General features: G+C 32.1%; 2 protein-coding genes and 1 pseudogene across 3 annotated transcripts; 1 reads left to right on the forward strand and 2 right to left on the reverse strand.

The window, feature by feature from the left end:
* Nucleotides 1–3,122: 3,122 nt before the first annotated feature.
* LOC124885105 (probable CCR4-associated factor 1 homolog 11) lies at nt 3,123–5,739 on the reverse strand. Of its 2 annotated transcripts, none has more exons than XM_016690920.2 (2): nt 4,764–5,739; nt 3,123–3,312 (listed from the first exon to the last, which is right to left on the reverse strand). In XM_016690920.2, the coding sequence occupies exons 1-2, from the start codon at nt 5,600–5,602 to the stop codon at nt 3,270–3,272; spliced, it is 882 nt and encodes a 293-aa protein (XP_016546406.1). In that variant the 5' UTR covers nt 5,603–5,739; the 3' UTR covers nt 3,123–3,269. The 2 variants fall into 2 exon arrangements, with proteins under 2 accessions (XP_016546406.1, XP_016546404.1); XM_016690918.2 differs by having other exon boundaries at nt 4,757–5,739.
* Nucleotides 5,740–12,893: 7,154 nt separating this feature from the next.
* Nucleotides 12,894–13,752, reverse strand: LOC107861046 (probable CCR4-associated factor 1 homolog 9). Its single transcript, XM_016706447.1, has one exon. It carries the CDS (start codon nt 13,587–13,589, stop codon nt 12,894–12,896), a length of 696 nt encoding a protein of 231 aa, XP_016561933.1. The 5' UTR covers nt 13,590–13,752.
* Nucleotides 13,753–15,101: 1,349 nt separating this feature from the next.
* LOC107861055 lies at nt 15,102–15,794 on the forward strand (annotated as a pseudogene).
* The last annotated feature ends 2,664 nt before the right edge of the window (nt 15,795–18,458 follow it).

Below are 18,458 nucleotides of genomic sequence, written 5' to 3' on the forward strand. Positions count from 1 at the left end.
AATGTTGTATGTATGGGCAACGTGGCAGCTCAACTTGCAATAGAATGGGAAATTCTTGGTATTTTAAGATGGAAAAACAAATAAGAGAAAGACTCAAGTCGAGAAAATCCAACTGAGGCTCTTATGGGTAACTAAAACAAAAAATATCTAAAGAAATCTCTGTTGTGCTTCATATCCAAGAATCCACTATATAACCCAAATGCAAAAGCACTAAAGCAGTAGACAGAGGTCAAATCTTCTTAACTCACATTTTTGATTCCTTGTTTCTTCCCATTCTTAGTAACAAGCCTTAGGTAATTTTTGCAACGGTACTTCAGGTATAAATTAACCAATAAATTACTAGGAGGGTGTTTAGTTAAGCTTATGAGCTGATTAAACTGGCTAATAAGCACTTTTTAGCGTATTTACGCATATGGTAAACACTCGAAGTGCTTAAAAGCTAAAATCAACCAAAAGCCATAACTTGGTCACCCTCAACGTAAGGCTTTTCAGCTTACAAGTTCTTTTAGTTTGACCAAGAGTTTTACTATTTATACATAATCTCTTTTTAAATTCTCAAAATACTTTTCCCAAAATAAACCATCTAACTTAGTTATCTTTCTCAAAAAAAAAATAAACCATCTAACTTCACATTTGTTCTAGAAAATCATTTCTCTTTACCTTCCCAGAGATACTATTAAGTTTATGATCTTTTGTAAAAATTTAACTGAATTTAAGTCATTTTAAATAAGAAGTAACTTATCCGCACTCATTATGCTTATTATTGATTTCAACACTTCTATCCAAACACATAATTGTGAACTTACAAAATCAGTTTAACACTTGAAAGTGCTATTCAACACTAAAAACTTATCACCTATTTCCAACTACTTACAATCAATTAACCTAGACGGAACTCTATGAGTCCTCTCTAACCACTCCACTCCATTTTGGCACCAAACCAAGATCTCACCACATAAGCAGTAGAGGGAGTTTGGAAGTGAATGAACCTCTTTAACCATTCCAAGTTGGTTTCAAATCAAGATTTCACAATATAACACTTGTGCAAAAGTTGTTGTAGGGAGTGAATGAATTACTTCAATTTTGGAGGGGTAAGCGGTTGCATTTGTCAATAGGCAATAATTGATGCGAGTCAATTACATCGTGAAATCTTGATTTGAAGCTGTTGCTTTTTTCATTGATTATGACTCTACTGCAATCCTCGTTATTAGTTTGAAGTTGTAAGTTTTATTCCTCCACATACAATTTTAGTTTTATTTAACTAAAATGATTTATTTTTTGTTTCCGATTTTCAAAAAGAAAGAGTAGGAGTGCGGGCGAAAAAGCCCTAATAAGAAGAAAGGAAAAGGGACATCGTTCTAATTGATTGACTAATTGATTGTGAATAGTTGTAAATAGCTGAAAATGAATGTGAACGTGATTAAGCTAAAAAATTGGGGTTACTCTATCTGATGCTTATGGTAACCTGTCGGACTTTAGCCCCTGGTATGGTATCACATAGGAGTTCAATTTTTATGATTTTGAAGTTGTGAATTATAATCACACACTTAGTTCGATTGGGTTGTTCCGTGAGCATGGGTTGCACTTTCAGAGGACTCGAGGTGTTGATGCTACCTGCTTTACTGTGTTGATGATGGCGTCAGGATTGGTTTGTAACGACGTTGTTTCATATATCATTTTCCATAGCGCTTCTATAGTTAGAAGGAAAAAAATTCAAAATACTTCTATAATCATCAAAATTCAAAGCATATATATGTCAATATGACGAACAACTCCATCTTACCTACAAAATAGCAAAATCTCATTACCAAGTTCGTTAACACACACGTGCCAATCAATGCTTCAACCTAGTAAAACATTTCTTTCCCAGAATTAGATTTTGAAAGCGAAATAAAAGTTCACCCTAGTCATTTGGCAAAGGCTGGTGGCTTGTACTTTAATTCACTAATTCGAGTTCTACATGAAAAGAACTAAGTCTAAGTATTAAAATAGAGATAATAGGAAGTTCATTATCCTAGAGTTTCAAAAGCGACGTTGGCCCAAATGATTGGCTCCACACCAATTTCCCGATCAAAAAAGATTGACTACAAAAGTTCATCCATTACAAAAGAACTCTCACCAACCAAGTACACATCATTCACTTCCAAACTACCTTTAACCAGCACAGTCGTTTCACAACTCTAAATGATGTTTTAAAATGAATTTTGAACCAACTACACAACAAACAACATTTAAGAGATGCTTAACTATAATCAACTACTTACTTAAAGAAAATCCACCGTAACCGACTTATTATTGTCGAGATTACACAACTAATACTTCCAAACCACCAAGATTCAAACAATCTATCTTATAACACAGTTCATCATTGAACGATCACCTTTCAAATCTCTCAGTTTATTCTCTCCATTTCATTTGGTCAATCATGACTAGATTCACAATATCTATCTAGACTTGACATGTAAGGGAATACTTTTAAATTAAGAACAAAAAATTAAACAAACTAAAGTTTCTTTGAATTAAGAAAAAGGATTGCCCAAAAAATTCGAAACCCAAAAATCATACGCACTATGAAAAGTGATACACGAAACAACGTCGTTACAAACCAACGCAGACACCGTCATCAACTCAAGAAAGCAAGTAGTATCAATACCACGAGCACACATTCTCTCAAAGTGCAACTCATGCTCACAGAGCAACCCAATCGAACTAAGCGCGCAATTATCATGCACAATATCAAAATCATAAAAATTAAACTCTCATATAAAACCATGCCAATAGTCAATGTCCAGCAGGTTACCATAAACATTAGTTAAAGTAATACCAACTTGATTCTGCTTAAGCGCATCCACATTCATTTACCTCTATTTACAACTATTCACAATCAATTAATTAATCTATTAAAACGATATCTATTTTTCTTTCTTCTTATGGCTTTTTCGCCAGCACCCCTCCTTATCTTTCTTTTTAAAAAATTTCGAACAAAAAAATGAACGTTTTAATTAATTAAAACTAAACTTTTTTTGTAAGGAATAAACTTACAATTCAATCAATATAACGAGGATTGCAGTAGACTGATAGTTAATGAAAAGTAAATAGGTTATGTTGAACCTTCTTGATATGTTTGGAACGAATAAGGCTCAAATAAAATGGAATGACTAGAGTATTCATACAGGTAAACCCCAATATTGATACATTGTAGACTAATTTACTAGTTACATACTACACCAGTTGGAGTTGGCGATGATGGGCTAGCTTTGAGTGATCTGTCAAATGACACCAAAGTAAAACTTTCCAAATACACACTCCCCACTGAAATGTTTCAAAAACATTACTTATTAGTGTAAATTAGAAGGAAAAAAATTCAAAATGCTTCTATAATATCCAAAATACAAATAGATATATATGTCAATACAAAGAATAACTTCATCTTACTTCTTAAATGGCAAAATCTCATTACCAAGTTCATTAACACACATGTGCCCTTTAGTGCTTCAACATAATAAACCATTACATCTCTAGGTTTAGAGTCCAAAAGCGTAATAAAAGATCACTATGGAAAATTGGCCGAGGTTGGTGAATTGTATTTTAATTCACTAATTTGAGTACTACTTGAAGCGAACTATGTATTTAATTAGAGAAAATTAGAGAGTGAGTCCATTATCCGCGAGTTTCGAAAGCTACACCGGGATTGGCTCCACTTCGATTTCCCGATCCAAAAAAACTTAACTACAAAAACTCATCTGTTACAAAGAACTCTCATCAACCAAGTAAAAATCATTCACTTCCAAACTACCTCTAACCCGCCCAACCACATCACAACTTTAAATGATGTTTTTTAATGAATTTTGAACCACCTCCACAACAAACAATATTTAAGAGATCCTTATCTATAATCACCTGCTTTACCTTTTTATTGTTATAATCAACTGCTTACTTGAAGACAAACCACCGTAGCCGACTCACGATTGTCAAGATTAAACAGCTAATATTTACAAACCATCAAGATTCAAACAATGTATCTTACAACACAACTCATCATTGAACTATCATGTTTCAAATCTCAGCTTATTCTCTAAATTTCATTTGGTCAAGTGTAAATATTAAGTCCTTGCAGAAAATACTAATCTTGTACGCAAGACTGAATTTTGTTAATTCAATAATTCTGCTCGCTGTGTCATCAATGAACTCATCTAGGATTAACAAATTCCTAGCTCTAGCCAATGCGTATGTTCTCCAAATTTATCTTGCTAATGCAAATAAAACATATATTAGTAATTGTGCTTTGCTAGCATTCTCTAATCTTGAATGACACAAACATTGACCCATCGATACATCCTAGCACTATACACCCACTTATTGAGCTTCAAGCTTATTCTCTCAATTTTAGCTAAACCACAACAATGTTTTGATTTTCAATTCCCTATGAAAAACACAAACTTCCTTCTTTGATAAGGAAACAGCATGCGATGCAATTATGGGGAATCGAATTCGGATTCTCACGGTGGATTTGAACCCACTGGACCAAGGTAGACGGACTGAGTTTCAAATAAGTTGGATTTACCAGGTGAGCTATCAGTACTCAAAAGTTGCATGACCAACCTTATACTTTTGAACGAGTAATATGCGAGCGCGAGCACAGCTAAAGGGGATGCATATAAATTAACCAAACTAAAAAATTCCTTTGAAATAAGAAAAATGGATTGTACAGAGATTCTAAAACTATAAAATAAATCTACATCTAGGGAGAAAGAACCTCTAACCCAAAGAGAACACCAGCAAACTGCTCAATCAGCGCGTCATTGTCTCCAAAGTAAACTTCTTTTAGCTTCTGAAACACGTGCCATGTCAACAAGCTATCGGAACCAGCCTGATGACTCTTCCCCACCAACCTACTCACATTGAGCGTACCCGCAACCCGGTCTAATCCACCATAAACATCCTGACAAAACATTATCATATGCTTCACATCATAAACCCTTCTACCAAAAAACACCCTCATCAACACCAAAAACTCCGTGAGCACACAAGGCAGCTCACGTCCAGTAAGAATCTTGATCAAATACCCAAAATCATACGCGCTGTGAAAAGTAACATACGTAACAGCCTCATCATTACACACCAAACCAGAACCCATCATCAGCTCAGCAAACCGCTTAGCATCAGCACCACACTCCCTCATCTTCTCGAAATCCAACCCGTGCTCACGCAACAACTCAATCGAACCAGGCGCATGATCATCACTCACAACATCAAAGTCCCGGAAATTGAACTCCCATATGAAACCAAACCCACAACCTAAATCCGGCAAGTTACCATTACCATCAGTCAATGTAATGCCTACTTGAATCAACTTCAACGCGTCCACATTCATTTTCAGCACGTTGTAGTGATCGATCGGGCTACGGTAACGTACGTCCGACCGGTAAATTACACCGGGGAACTCGGTGTCCATTGAGATAAATGGAAAACGATCGATTAAGCTACGGATCAATGAAAACTCCGATTCGAGATTGTTAGCCCAGACGGAACGGATGAGAATTGGTTTTTTCACGGCGGCGGAGGACGGCGGTGATGGGAGGAGGACGGCGGAGTTCGACATGAAGGGTAATTTGGGAATTTTGGTTGGTTTAGGGAAAAGGCGGAGAAAGCTCTATTTTCATTTTTTCATTATATATATAAAGAAAAAGGGGAGTTACAATCGATGTAGTGTGAATACGTGGAGTAGTGGAGGTGAAAATAATGTGCGCTATGGCTTATAGTGGGTTTTATATTGTAATGTTAATTTTATGATAAAGTATTTTGTTTGTTTTAGTTATTTAATTTTTTGTGATTATGAATACGTGGAGTAGAAGAGGTGAAAATAACGAGGAAGGTTGTGGCTTTTTCTTATTTGGATTATAGTGAGGTTTTGTATTGTAATCGTTAGTTTCATGATGAAATATTTATTTATTTTAATTAGTTGATTTTATGTGAGTATGAATATGTGGAGTGGGGAATGTGGGTTATGACTTATAGTGGGTTTTATATTATAACGTTAATTTTATGATGAAGTATTTAATTTATTTTAATTATATGATTTTTTGTGAGTATGAATACGTGGAGTAGGAGAGGTGAAAATAATGAGAAAAGTTGTGGCTTTTTCTTATTCGGATTATAATGAAATTTTGATTGTAATTGTTAGTTTCGTAATGAAATATTTTGTTTATTTTAATTACTTGATTCTTTGTAAGTATGAACACGTGAAGTAGGGGACGTGAAAAATAGCGAGGGATGTGGGTTTTTTTAATTTGAATTATTGTGGTTTTTATATCGTAAACATTAGTTTTAGGATGAAGTATTTTGTTTGTTTTAATTACTTGATTTTCTGTGAGAATGAATATGTAGAGTGGTGGAGGTGAAAATAGTGTGGGCTATGACTTATAGTGGATTTTATATGTGACATTAGATTTATGATGAAGTATTTTGTATGTTTTAGTTATTTGATTTTCTGTGAGTATGAATACATGGAGTAGGGGTAGTGAAAATAATGTGAGCTAGTGCTTATAGGGGGTATATATTGTAACGTTAGTTTTATGATGAATTATTTTATCTGTTTTAATTACTTGATTTTTTGTGAGTATGAATACGTGGAGTAAGGGAGGTAAAAATAATGTGGGCTATAGTTTTTTTAATTTGAATTATAGTGAATTTTGTATTGTAAATCTTAGTTTCATCAATCAAATAACGTGGGTTATGACTTATAGTGAATTTTATATTGTACCATTAGATTTATGATGAAGTATTTTGTATGTTTTAATTATTTGATTCACACACGGAGTCAGTCAGGGAGGTGAAATTAATGTTTTTATGGTGAACTATTTTATCTTATTTAATTATATGATTTTATGTGGGCATGAACACGTGAAGTAGGGAAGGTGAAAATAACATTGAATTGTGGCTTATAGAGATTTTTATATTGTAACGTTAGTTTTATGATGAAGTATTTTATTTGTTTTAATTATTTGATTCTTTGTGAGTATGAATACGTGAAGTAGGGGGGTGAAATTAACATTTTATGATGAAGTATTTTATCTGTTTTAATTATGTGATTTTATGTGAGTATGAACACGTGAAGTAGGGGAGGTAAAAATAATGTGGGCTAACGATTATAATGGGGTCTATATTGTAACATTAGTTTTACGGTGAAGTATTTTATCTGTTTTAATTACTTGATTCCCTGTAAGTATGAACATATGAAATAAAAGAGATGGAAATAACGTGGGTTGTGGCTTATAGCTGGCTCTATATTGTAATGTTAGTTTTATGATGAAGTATTTTGTTTGTTTTAATTGTTTGATTCTTTGTGAGTATGAACACGTGGATTAGGAGAGATGAAAATAACGTTTTATGATGGAGCATTTTATTTGTTTAAATTAAGAGAAAGGACAAAAATGTTCACTCTCTAAAGCTAATTTCAAATAAATAGCCACTACAATTTAATTCCCTATAATCAGCCACTAAACTAATTTCATTTTATAGCCATTGATTATTTTGCATGCTAGTTACTTCACGTTTTTTTCTAATTTTTTTTTAAACGCTAGTTCATTTTATTTTTTTAATCTTGCTTTTTTTTTAATGTTCCATTTTTTCAATTTGATGTTTCATTCTATTATAATAAAAATCGTTGTTTTTTTGTGTTTTTTCACTGTTTTTATCCTTTTTTTTGAAACTTTTTTTTAAAAAAAAAATAAAATCTATTCCTTTTTTGAAATTAACGTAACTACAATTGTTGTACTATGAAACATGCATTCTGTATATTTATGAAATTATGACATTGACTATCAAAAAAACTATGTGAAATTACTATAAGAAACTTTATTTGATCAAAACAAATACATAGGATTTTGAGGAGTAGATAATGCAACTCAAACACAAAATGGAAAACTAACTCCAACTTTTTTCAATAGTTCAACTGCAATTTCCCAAATCCCAAAATCAACCCCCAATATTATTGCAAGTCCAAAAGAGGAACTATAAATAAAACAAGTCAAACATCAAAAAGAAAATAGATATACACATCTATACAGTTTTTAACTACAATTATTATTTGGATACATATTTTGTACGACTCTATATAGTTTCTACATGCATTCTAAAAATGTATCAATCTAGTATAAGAGAGTATCAATTGAGTATATGGACACTACAAGTGTATCAATGTAGTATAAAAGTGTATTAATGTAGTATAAAAGAGTATCAATTGGGTATAGAGACTGCATGGACTTGCATAGAATTTTCTTTCTCTTTTATAAAAAGCGTATCAATATGGTATAAAAGTGTATCAATAGAGTATAGAGACTGCATGTGCCCAATTGGGCCAAATGACTAAAAAAGGAAATTTAATTTAACCGACAGGTTACATTTGTCCACCTTTTCAAATTGTGTCCATTTTTTAATAAAATGGCCACCCCATGTCCTTTTCCCTTTAAATTATATGATTTTATGTGAGTATGAACCCGTGGAGTTGAGAGGTGAAAATAATGTGATTTGGGCCTTATAGTGGGTTTCATATTGTAATGTTAGTTTTATGATAAAGCATTTTATTTGTTTTAATTATTCGATTCTCTGTGAGTATGAATACGTGAAGCAAAGGAGGTGAAAATAACATTTTATGATAAAGTATTCTATTTATTTTAATTATAAGATTTTATGTGAGTATGAACACGTGGAGTAGGAGAGGCAAAAATTATGTAAGTTATGGCTTCTAGTGAATTTTATATTGTAATGTTAATTTTGTGATGCTGTATTTTGTCTACTATAGTTACTTGATTATATGTGAGTGTGAATACGTGAAGTAGGGAAGGTGAAATTAATGTTTTATGATGAAGTGTTTTGTCCGTTTTAATTATATGATTTTATGTGAGTATGAACACATCTAAGGGAGGTAAAAATAATGTGAGTTGTGGCTTATAATTGAATTCTTTATTGTAACGTTAGTTTTATGATAAGTATTTTATTTGTTTTAATTACTTGATTCTTTGTGAGTATGACTATGTGGAGTAAGGGAGGTGAAAAAAACATTTTATGATGAAGTATTTTATCTGTTTTAATTATATGATTTTATGTGAGTACGAACACGTGGAGTAGGAAAGGTGAAAATAATGTGAGTTGTAGCTTATAGTGGGTTCTATATTGTGACGTTAGTTTTATGATGAAATATTTTATCTGTTTTAATTACTTGATTCTTTATGAGTATGAATATGTGAAATATTGGAGGTGAAAATAACGAGGATGGTGGCTTTTTCTTAATTGGATTATAGTGAATTTTATATTGTAATTGTTAGTTTCGCGATAAAGTATTCTGTCTGTTTTATTTACATGATTCTCTGTGAGTATGAACACGTGGTGTGGGGGAGGTGAAAATAACGTGGGCTGTGGCTTTTTCTTATTTGAATTATAGTAGGTTTTATATTGTAACCGTTTGTTTCATGATGAAATTTTGTTTGTTTTAGTTATTTGATTCTTTGTGAATATGAATACGTGGAGTATGAGAGGTGAAAATAATGTGGGCTACTATTTTTTCTATTGAATTGTTATAGCAGTTTTTTATGTTATAACTTTATACTTGAGACCAACATGGGTTGTGGTGCAGCGGATGGGGTTGCTCCACCCTTAATCAGAGGTCGAGGGTTCGACTCTGGGCATGGAAAAAACTCTGTTGGGAGCGCTACCCCCAAATGGGACCCTACCCGGCGCGAATTCAGATTAGTCGGGCTCCAATGCGGGTACCGAACATCGAATGGGAAACCCCAAAAAAATAAAAAATTATACTTGAGTAAGCGAAGAACTCTATGTATATGTCTATATAGGAAAAAGGGGCATTACATTCTATGTTTGTGAGTGCGACATATACAGTAATGGAGCTGAAAATCACATGAATTGTGACTGTTTCTGATTGGATTATTATAGTGGGTTCTACATTATAATGTCAGTTTCATGATCAAACATTTTATCTATTTCACTTACCTGATTATCTGTGAATATAAACACGTGGAGTAGAGGTGGTTAAAATAATATTGACTATAATTTTTTCTTTTTGTAGGGAATTATTACAGCGGATTTTTATGTTATGACTTAATTTGATTGTTTCAAATTACTTGATTTATCTATATATATGTATGTGTGTGAGGACGTGGAGCGGTGAAGGTGAAAATAATATAGGTTGATTTTTGAGAAGGCGGAGAATTCTATGTGTGTATATATAGAAAAAAAAGGAGTTATATTTTATGTTTGTGAGTGTGAACACGCGGAGCAATAGAGGTGAAAATCACGTGGGTTGTGGTTTTTTCCTGATTGGATTATTATAATGGATTCTTTGTTATAACGTCAATTTCATGATGAAGTATTTTGTCGATTTTATATATTTGATTCTCATTGATTTGTCGGATGTGCGTATGTGTCAAAATGTGAAGCGGTGGAGGTGAAAATAATGTGAGCTGTAGTGAGAAGAAGGCGGAGAACTCTACGTGTGTATATAGAGACAAATTAGGGAGTTACATTGTGTTTGTGAGTGTGAACACTTGAAATAATGGAAGTGAAAATCACATGAACTATGGCTTTTTCTGATTGGATTATTATAGTGGATTTTTTATTGTAACGTCAGTTTTATGATGAAGTATTTTGTCTATTTTATATACTCGATTTTTATTTATTTGTCATATATATTTGAGTGTGAAGACGTGAAACAATGGAAGTGAAATAAGGTAAGCTATGCTATGGCTTTTACTAACTGGATTATTATAGCAGATTTTATATTATAATGTCAGTTTCATGATGAATTATTTTGTTTATTTGATATTAATTGATTCTTCTTGAGGAAAGTGGGGTTATATACTACGACGTCAGTTTCATGATAACAAATTTCTCCCTTTTACTTTACTTGACTCGTATTAATCTATTACTTCTCTTTAAAAAGTTAATAATTATACTTTGGATTTAAACATACTTCTCTCATTATAATATGACATTGATTTGCCGTTGTATAGAACAAATTGACGCATAACAAGCCTAAAATAGAATAAACCATCATCAATTAAAATATTTAAATTTAAATTTTAATAGCCTTGTGCTTAGCCTTCACAAGTAATTGATCAAGACTTCCTCCTCTTGGTCATTGGTAAACAATGAGTATAATTTTTCATAATTATGATAAGAGTATTTTTTTATAATAAACAATTTTTAAATTTTTTGTCAAACAACCTTCAAAAAATATTTGTTCGTTGATTTTTTTTTTTTTTTATATAAGTCTTTTCAGGGACGTATCTATATGTATATCTATATCAATATTTATATTTATATCTATATCTATATTTATAATCTATATCTATAGTCTATATCTATAAATTATAATATATTAAAAATGTGAAGGGCCTTAGAAATATTGTTTGAATTTTTTACCCAGCTAGTGTAACCGCACGTGCCTCGCACGTGTATTACTTGCCCGATCATGATCAAGAATTTTATTACTTTATATAGTTTTAAATATCTACATAAAATAGTAGCACTAGAATCTGAAACTTCAGAACACCATTAATAAAATTTATATAGTAAAATGCACCACTAATAAAACTTTTATAAGAGTTATGACAAGTTTATATTGGTCTAAGTAAATAAAATGAAACAGAAATTATAGTGTTGTTTTAGCACACAAACAGAAATTGTAGTGTTTTAACATAATCTTTTCCATGAAAAATATGGTTAAAAAATTTTAAAAACCGACATATAATAATTCTTATCCCATGTAAAATAGATTTTGACGTATCTTTTACCGTCTTCTATAAAAATCATGCTAATTTCGTTTTTTACTATCCTCACCATACTTTTCTTTCATCTACGATTTTTTCAATTTTGTCTCTTCTCTAGGTTCTCCTCGCCAACTCACTTTAGCTTATTTGTCATAAAATCTCCCGTTCTTTTTTTATATTGTTGCGTGCTTATTAGTGATTTAAACAACAATATCAACTGCTATGGTAGAAATTTTACTTTTATTGTTAATTGATCTAATTTGTGCAATTAGTAGGATTTATGTTCTTAATTGATTTAATTTGTATTCTTTGTAGGATCTATTAATAAGTAATGCCCTTCCTCGATTAAATATACGAAAACGATTCACATATTTAAGTACAATTATCTACTGAACTCGTCAATTTTTTTTTCACTTCTAAATCATGCATTGTTGCTTTTATAATTTATTTTTTAGGCTACTATTGCTATGGACACAAGAGAAAGAGATATTGTATGACAAATATAAAAGTGATGATCCTTCAACCACTTGAAACTTCTGGTGCTAAAATATATGTTTAAGTTTATATTACTATGTTACAGTGTGAAGGATCTTTGAAAAGCGATTTAAACTTTTTTTGTATTTTATTAAAATTCTCTGTAATAGATAAAGTTCTTTAATTTTAAATAATCAATCGTTGCACGTGCGAGGCACGTGCGGTTAAACCAATTTATCCAAAAAAAAAAAAAAAAAGTTTCTATTAAAAATTTTTGTTAAAGAAAATGTTTAGAATATATTAGGTTTTCATAATTGTTCAAACGGTTTTATATATGAATTAAATACAAAAAATCTTTATATTATAATCACAATAATCTTTATTTTTTGCTTTTCCTTTTCAGCAAAGTAACTTAATTTGAAGCAATTAAAATTCAAAGGTCATCAAGAAAGCTCAAACAAATATAAAGAATTCAAAGTCAAAAATAATAATTATTCTTAAATAACATAGATCAAAATATAACATAAAAGATGAATTCTTTAATGACAGGGTCAATTGAATTTAATACTTGTTTTAGTAGCAATAATAATATATACATGCAACAGTACCAAAAGAAATAAGTTACACTTATTATTAATTTGTAACCCAATTCATTTCATCATAAAAGTTCTGGCAAAAAATAATCATATGTTTTACATCATAAACCTTGTCACCGAAAAACACTCTCATTAACATTATAAACTGTGGCAATACATTTGGTAACTCACGCCCTGTTAGAATCTTAATCAGGTAGCCAAAATCATATCCGCTGTGAAAAGTGATATACGAAACATCATTGTTGCAAATCAATCCAGACGCCATCATTAACTCAGCAAAATGGAAAGTATCAATACCATTAGCACATATCCTCTGAAAGTGCAATCCATGCTCATGAAGCAACCCAATCGAACTAAGTGTATGATTATAATACACAACATCATAATCATAAAAATTGAACTCCCATGTAAAGCTATACAAACCGTCAAAGTCTGGCAGGTTACCAGAGGCATCAGTTAGCATAATCCCAAGTTGATCTAGTTTAATCGCATTTACATTCCTTCTCATAATGTTGTAGTGATCAATCGGGTTCCAAAAAAGAAAATCAGATCGGTGGATAACACTAGGAAACTGTGTTTTCATTGAAACAAAAGGAAAACGGTCGATTATGCTACGAATCAAGGAAAATTCATATTCGAGATTGTTAGCCCACACGGAACGAACAAAAACTGATTTATTCATCATTGTGGAAAATGGTGGAGGAGGAGGCATGAAGTTGGCGGAGGTCGACATGAGATATAAGATTGGTGATTTGGGAGTTTTTAGAGAAAGGTGGGTGGTATGATTCGAAAGGTGAAGAATTCTAAGTAGAGAAAAAGAGAGTTACAGACTATATATGTGTGTGTGTGAGTGAGAGAGAGAGAACGTAGAGTGGATAAGGTGAAAATAATATGGAGCGGTGGAGGTGAAAAAATTGTGGACTCTGATTTTTATCAATGGAATTATTATTATATCAATGAGAAAATTGGGAAAATGGGTTTTATATTATAACATCAATTTTTTTTTTCAATTGAATTATTATATATATGAGTTGCTCCGTGGGCATGGATTGCACTTTTAGAGGGTGTGTGCTCATGGTGTTGATACTAGTCGCTTTATTGAGGTGATGCTGGTGTTTGAATTGATTTGTAACGACACTGTTTCATACATCACTTTTTATATCGCACATGATTTTGGTTACCCGATTAAGATCCTTACTGGGTGTGAGCTGCCAAACGAATTGCCAGAGTTCTTAAGACTGGTGAGGGTATTTTTTTGTTGCAACGTTTATGATGTGAAATATATGATTATTTTTTGCGAGAACTTTTATGATGGAATGAGTTGGGTTGCAAATTTATAATTAGTGTAATTTATTTCACTTGACACATGTGTTGCACGTGTATGTCGACGCTAGTAAAGCAATGTTAAATGCAATTGATTCTATTAGTGAAGAATCTATCATTTACCTTGTATCTTGATCTACGTTTTCACTAAAGATAATTATTATTTTTCACCTTAAATTCTTTAAATTTGTTTTAGATTTCTTGACGAATCCTAAATTTTAATTACTTTGAATTAAGTTACTTGGCTAAAAGGGAAAAGAAAAATAAATAAATATTATGACAATTACTCCCTTCATTTCTAGTTGTCGTCCTTACTAAAAATACGAATTTCTTAATACTTGTCTTTTCATGATATCGAGGCATAATTAGTTGATAAGGGTGTTTTCCCTTAACAACGTTTATGATGTGAAATATGTGATTATTTTTTGCTAGAACTTTTATGATGGAATGGGTTGAATTGCAAATTTATATTCAGTGTAACTTATTTCGTTTGACACATGTGTTGCACGTGTATGTTGGTGCTAGTAAAGCAAGTATTTAATGCAATTGATCCTACTAGTGAAGAATCTATCATTTGACAAAAAATAAAAAAATGTGACATAAATTAACACAAATGAGCAATCTAAGTTATAAATAGGAAATACCAATTACTTCATCATAAAATCGTGGTTTATAATATAAAATTCATTTTCCCAAATTTCTCATTGATATATAAGAATTCAATTGAAAAAAAGCCCTAGCCCCATATTATTTTCATCTCCACCGCTCTACGTTATTTTCACTTCCACCACTCCACGTCTTCTCACACACTCACACATACATAGATTGTAACTCCCATTTTCTTTGTATAGAGTTCTCCGCCTTCACGAACTCTACCACCTACCCTTCTCCAAAAATCATCAAATCACTATTCTCATATCTCATGTCGACCTCCCCTAACTTCATCCCTCCTCCTCCACTGTTCCCCACAACGGTGAATAAATCTGTTTTTGCCCGTTCTGTTTGGGCTAACAATCTCGAATATGAATTTTACTTGATCCGTAACTTTATTGACTGTTTTCCTTTTGTTTAAATGCGAACATAGTTTTCTGGTGTTACTTACCGATCAGATTTACATTTTTGGAATTCGATTCATCACTGCACCATTTTGAAAATGAATGTGAATGCAAGTAAGTTGAATCAAGTCAGTATTGTTCTTACCAATGTTTATGGTAATCTACCCGACTTTGGTTATTGATATGATTTTATATGGGAGTTTAACTTTAATGATGTTGTGTATAACAATCACACACTTAGTTCAATAGATTTGCTCTGTGAGCATGAGTTACAGTTTTAGATGGTGTGTGCTCGCGGTGTTGATACTAGTCGCTTTGCTGAGTTAATGATGGTGTCTAGATTGATTCTAATGACGCTGTTTCATATATCACTTTTTATAGAGCGTATGATTTAGGCTACCTGATTAAGGTCCTTACTAAGCGTGAGCTGCCAGGCGAATTTGCCGGAGTTCCTAAGATTGATGAGGGCGTTTTTCGATAACAACGTTTATGATGTGAAATATATGATTATTTTTTGCAAGAACTTTTATAATGGAATGGGCTGGATTTTAAATTTATAATTAGTGTAACTTATTTTTCTTGACACATGTGTTGCACGTGTATGTCGGCGCTAGTAAAGCAATGTTAAATGCAATTGATCCTATTAGTGAATAATCTATCATTTACCTTGTATCTTGATCTATGTTTCACTAAGGATAATTATTATTTTTCACCTTAAATTCTTTAAATTTGTTTGAGATTTCTTGATGAATCCTATATTTTAATGACTTCGAATTAAGTTACTTAGCTAAAAGGAAAACGAAAAAAAGTAAATATTATGGCAATTACTCCCTTCATTTCTAATTGTCATCCTTACTAAAAATATAAATTTCTTAATACTCGTCGTTTCATGAAATCGAGGCATAATTATTTGATGAAGGTGTTTTTCCCTAACAACGTTTATGATGTGAAATATATGATTATTTTTTGCTAGAGCTTTTATGATGGAATGAACTGGATTGCAAATTTATAATTAGTGTAACTTGTTTCGCTTGACACATGTGTTGCACGTGTATGTTGAACCTACTAAAGCAAGGGTTAAATGTAATTGACCATATTGGTGATTAAAGCAACCATTTATCGAAAAATAAAAAATGTGACATAAATTGATACAAGAGAGCAATCTAAGTTCTAAATTGGAAATACCAATTACTTCATTATAAAACCGCAGTTTATACTATAAAATTCATTTCTCAATTTTATCACTGGTATATAATAATTCAATCGGAAAAAAGCCATAGCCCTACATTATTTTCACCTCCACCGCTCTACATTATTTTCACTTCCACCACTATACGTCTTCTCACACACTCACTTATACATAGATTGTAACTCCCATTTTCTTTGTATAGAGTTCTTCGCCTTCATGAATTCTACCACCCACTATTTTTCAAAAATCGTCAAATCACCATTCTCATATCTCATGTCGACCTCTCCTAACTCCATCCTTTCTCCTCTACCATTCTCCACAATGGTGAATAAATCTATTTTTGTTTGTTTCATTTGGACTAACAATCTGGAATATGAGTTTTTATCGATCCGTAGTATAATCGATCATTTTTCTTTTGTTTCTATGCGAATGAAGTTTCCTGGTGTTACTTACCTATCAGATTTATGTTTGGAACCCGATTCATCACTACAAAATTTTGAAAAAGAATGTGAATATCAGTAAGTTGAATCAAGTCAGTATTATTCTTACCGATGCTTATGGTAACCTACCCGACTTTGATTGTTGGTATGATTTAATATGGGAGTTTAGTTTCTATGATTTTGATGTTGTGTATAACAATAACGCGCTTCATTTAATTGAGTTGCTCTGTGGGCATGGATTGCACTTTCAGAGGGTGTGTGCTCGCGATGTTGATACTAGTAGCTTTACTGAGTTGATGATGGTGTCTGAATTGATTTGTAACGACATTGTTTCATACATCACTTTTTATAGCGCATATGATTTTGGTTACCTGATTAAGATCCTTACTAGGTGTGAGTTGCCATACGAATTGTTGGAGTTCCTAAGATTGGTGAGGGTATTTTTTGGTTGCAACGTTTATGATGTGAAATATATGATTATTTTTTGCGAGAACTTTTATGATGGAATGAGTTGGGTTGCAAATTTATAATTAGTATAACATATTTCGCTTGACACATGTGTTGCACGTGTATGTTGGTGCTAGTAAAGCAAGTATTAAATGCAATTGATCCTATTAGTGAAGAATTTATCATCTATCGAAAAATAAAAAATGTGACATAAATTAACACAAATGAGCAATCTAAGTTCTAAATAGGAAATACCAATTACTTAATCATAAAACCGCGGTTTATAATATAAAATTCATTTTTTCAATTTTCTCATTGATATGTAATAATTCAATTGAAAATAAGCCATAGCCCCATATTATTTTCACCTCCATCGATCTACGTTATTTTCACTTCCACCATTCCACGTCTTATCACACACTCACACATACATAGATTGTAATTCCATTTTTCTTTGTATAGAGTTCTCCGCCTTCACGAACTCTACCTTAAACCATTCTCCAATAATCGTCAAATCACTATTCTCATACCTCATGTCGACCTCCCCTAATTTCATTCCTCCTCCTCCACCGTTCCTCACAATGGTGAATATATCTGTTTTTCTCCTTTCCATTTGGGATAACAATCTCAAATATGAGTTTTCCTTGATATGTGGCTTAATCGACTGTTTTCCTTTTATTTCAATGCGAACAGAGTTTTTCGGTTACTTACCGGTCAGATTTAAGTTTTTGCAATTCGATTCATCACTACAACATTTTGAAAATGAATGTGAATGCAAGTAAGTTGAATCGAGTCAGTATTGTTCTTACCGATGCTTATGGTAGTTTATCCGACTTTGGTTATTGATATGATTTTATATGGGAGTTTAACTTTTATGATGTCGTGTATAACAATCACGCGCTTAGTTCAATTTCGTTGTTCCATGGGCATGGATTGCACTTTTAGAGGGTGTGTGCTCGCGGTGTTAAGACTAGTTGTTTTGTTGAGTAGATGATGACGTCTGGATTGGTTTGTAACAACGTTGTTTCATATATCACTTTTTATAGAATGTATGATTTAGGCTATCTAATTAAGATTCTTACTGGGCACTGAGCTATCAGACAAATTGCCTGAGTTTCTACTGCTGATGAGGGTGTTTTTCGTAACAA

Source organism: Capsicum annuum, chromosome 8 (genome assembly GCF_002878395.1).
Source record: "Capsicum annuum cultivar UCD-10X-F1 chromosome 8, UCD10Xv1.1, whole genome shotgun sequence".
Taxonomy (NCBI): domain Eukaryota; kingdom Viridiplantae; phylum Streptophyta; class Magnoliopsida; order Solanales; family Solanaceae; genus Capsicum; species Capsicum annuum.